Below are 1,458 nucleotides of genomic sequence, written 5' to 3' on the forward strand. Positions count from 1 at the left end.
AGGTAAATAAATAAAATATATATAATATTTAAAAAAATGGAGTTATTGATTTCCGAAGTCCAAAAACGACCAGTGTTATGGAATAAATTTCATAACAAATATAGAGATAGGATCCACAATGAAAAGGAATGGAAAGAAGTTGCAATAAAAACTAAAATGAATAGTAAGTAATAAGTATATAATTTTTTAAATGTAATTTAATAATATTACAATTAAATAATAAATACGATATACATATTATACAAATAATTCTTAAATTAAAATACTTTTAAAATTATTGATGATTAAATTTTTATGTGATTATTTGTTGATTTTTATTGCGATTTATGCTGATCTCTAAATGTACAACATAATTATAAACTTTAAAATTATTCCTTGTAAAACTTAAATTTTATTCTCTTGAAAATACTGAACAAAATTATTTCTAATCTGAATAGCCGTACGGGATGCACGATTATTAGATCTATGTCTTGGATTTATTCCCATAAGTTGATTATTATTTGAATTTGTATTGGATTCATGAAAGGTATTTATTATTTCTTGATTTCTTAACTCATCTTTTTCAATATCTATTATTACATTATGCAATATACAAACCGCTTTTACAATGTGATCGGCATTTTCAACTTTAGTTTCTATTGCCTTCAATAAAATTCGAAATTTTGAGAAAGCGATACCGAATGCACATTCAACAGTCATTCTAGCTCTGGATAATCTGTAGTTATAATATGACTTCTTTGTTTCTTGTGCTTGTTTCCTTGGAAATGGCCTCATTAAATAATTTCTTAGAGGAAACGCTTCATCACCAACAAAAACATAGGGGGCTAAGATATCTGAATTGTTCAATTTTCTTTCTATTGGTAATTTGAGAGTACCGTTTTCTAGACGCTGGTGAAAATTTGTATTGCACAAAATACCACTATCATTGTCCTTACCATAACCGCCAACGTTTATCATTATAAATCTATATTTGGCGTCTACAACTGCCATTAAAACAATAGAAAAATATAGTTTGTAATTGTAAAACATACTTCCTGAGTTTTTAGGACATTTCAATCTTATGTGTTTCCCGTCAATACTACTCGCACAATTATGAAAATTCCATTTTTCGTAGAACTCGTCAGCTATTATTTTAAAGTGGTCAACAGTAGGAGTAGGCATGTGTTTATCCTTTAATGTACACCAAATAGCTTTGCACACATCAATGACTATTTGCGCTACTCCTGATTTAGATATTCTGAACGTTAGTGCTAGCTGCCTAAAAGCTAATCCTGTTGCTAAATACCTGTTAAAAATAATACAATTAGTAATTATAGTGCTAGTAGTAGTAATTCTAGTAGCAATGAAGTATGTACTATAATAATAATTTTATGTTACACCAAGTGGTGGCTATTAGTATTTGCAAGTGAAGCAATGAAATGGGGGAGCTTCATAGTGACCAAATAATAAAAACAAATT

At 28.1% G+C, this 1,458-nt stretch overlaps 1 protein-coding gene across 1 annotated transcript; it reads right to left on the reverse strand.

The window, feature by feature from the left end:
• Nucleotides 1–384: 384 nt before the first annotated feature.
• On the reverse strand, nucleotides 385–1,285 carry LOC126554189 (uncharacterized; the record flags this gene model as incomplete). The annotated part of the gene is made up of 2 exons (XM_050209275.1): nucleotides 385–983; nucleotides 1,032–1,285. Coding segments are annotated over 2 exons (853 nt in total), but the record flags the coding sequence as incomplete, so codon positions are not given.
• Between the last annotated feature and the right edge of the window lie 173 nt (nucleotides 1,286–1,458).

The sequence above is a fragment of the Aphis gossypii genome, unplaced genomic scaffold (genome assembly GCF_020184175.1).
Source record: "Aphis gossypii isolate Hap1 unplaced genomic scaffold, ASM2018417v2 Contig00444, whole genome shotgun sequence".
Lineage (NCBI taxonomy): Eukaryota > Metazoa > Arthropoda > Insecta > Hemiptera > Aphididae > Aphis > Aphis gossypii.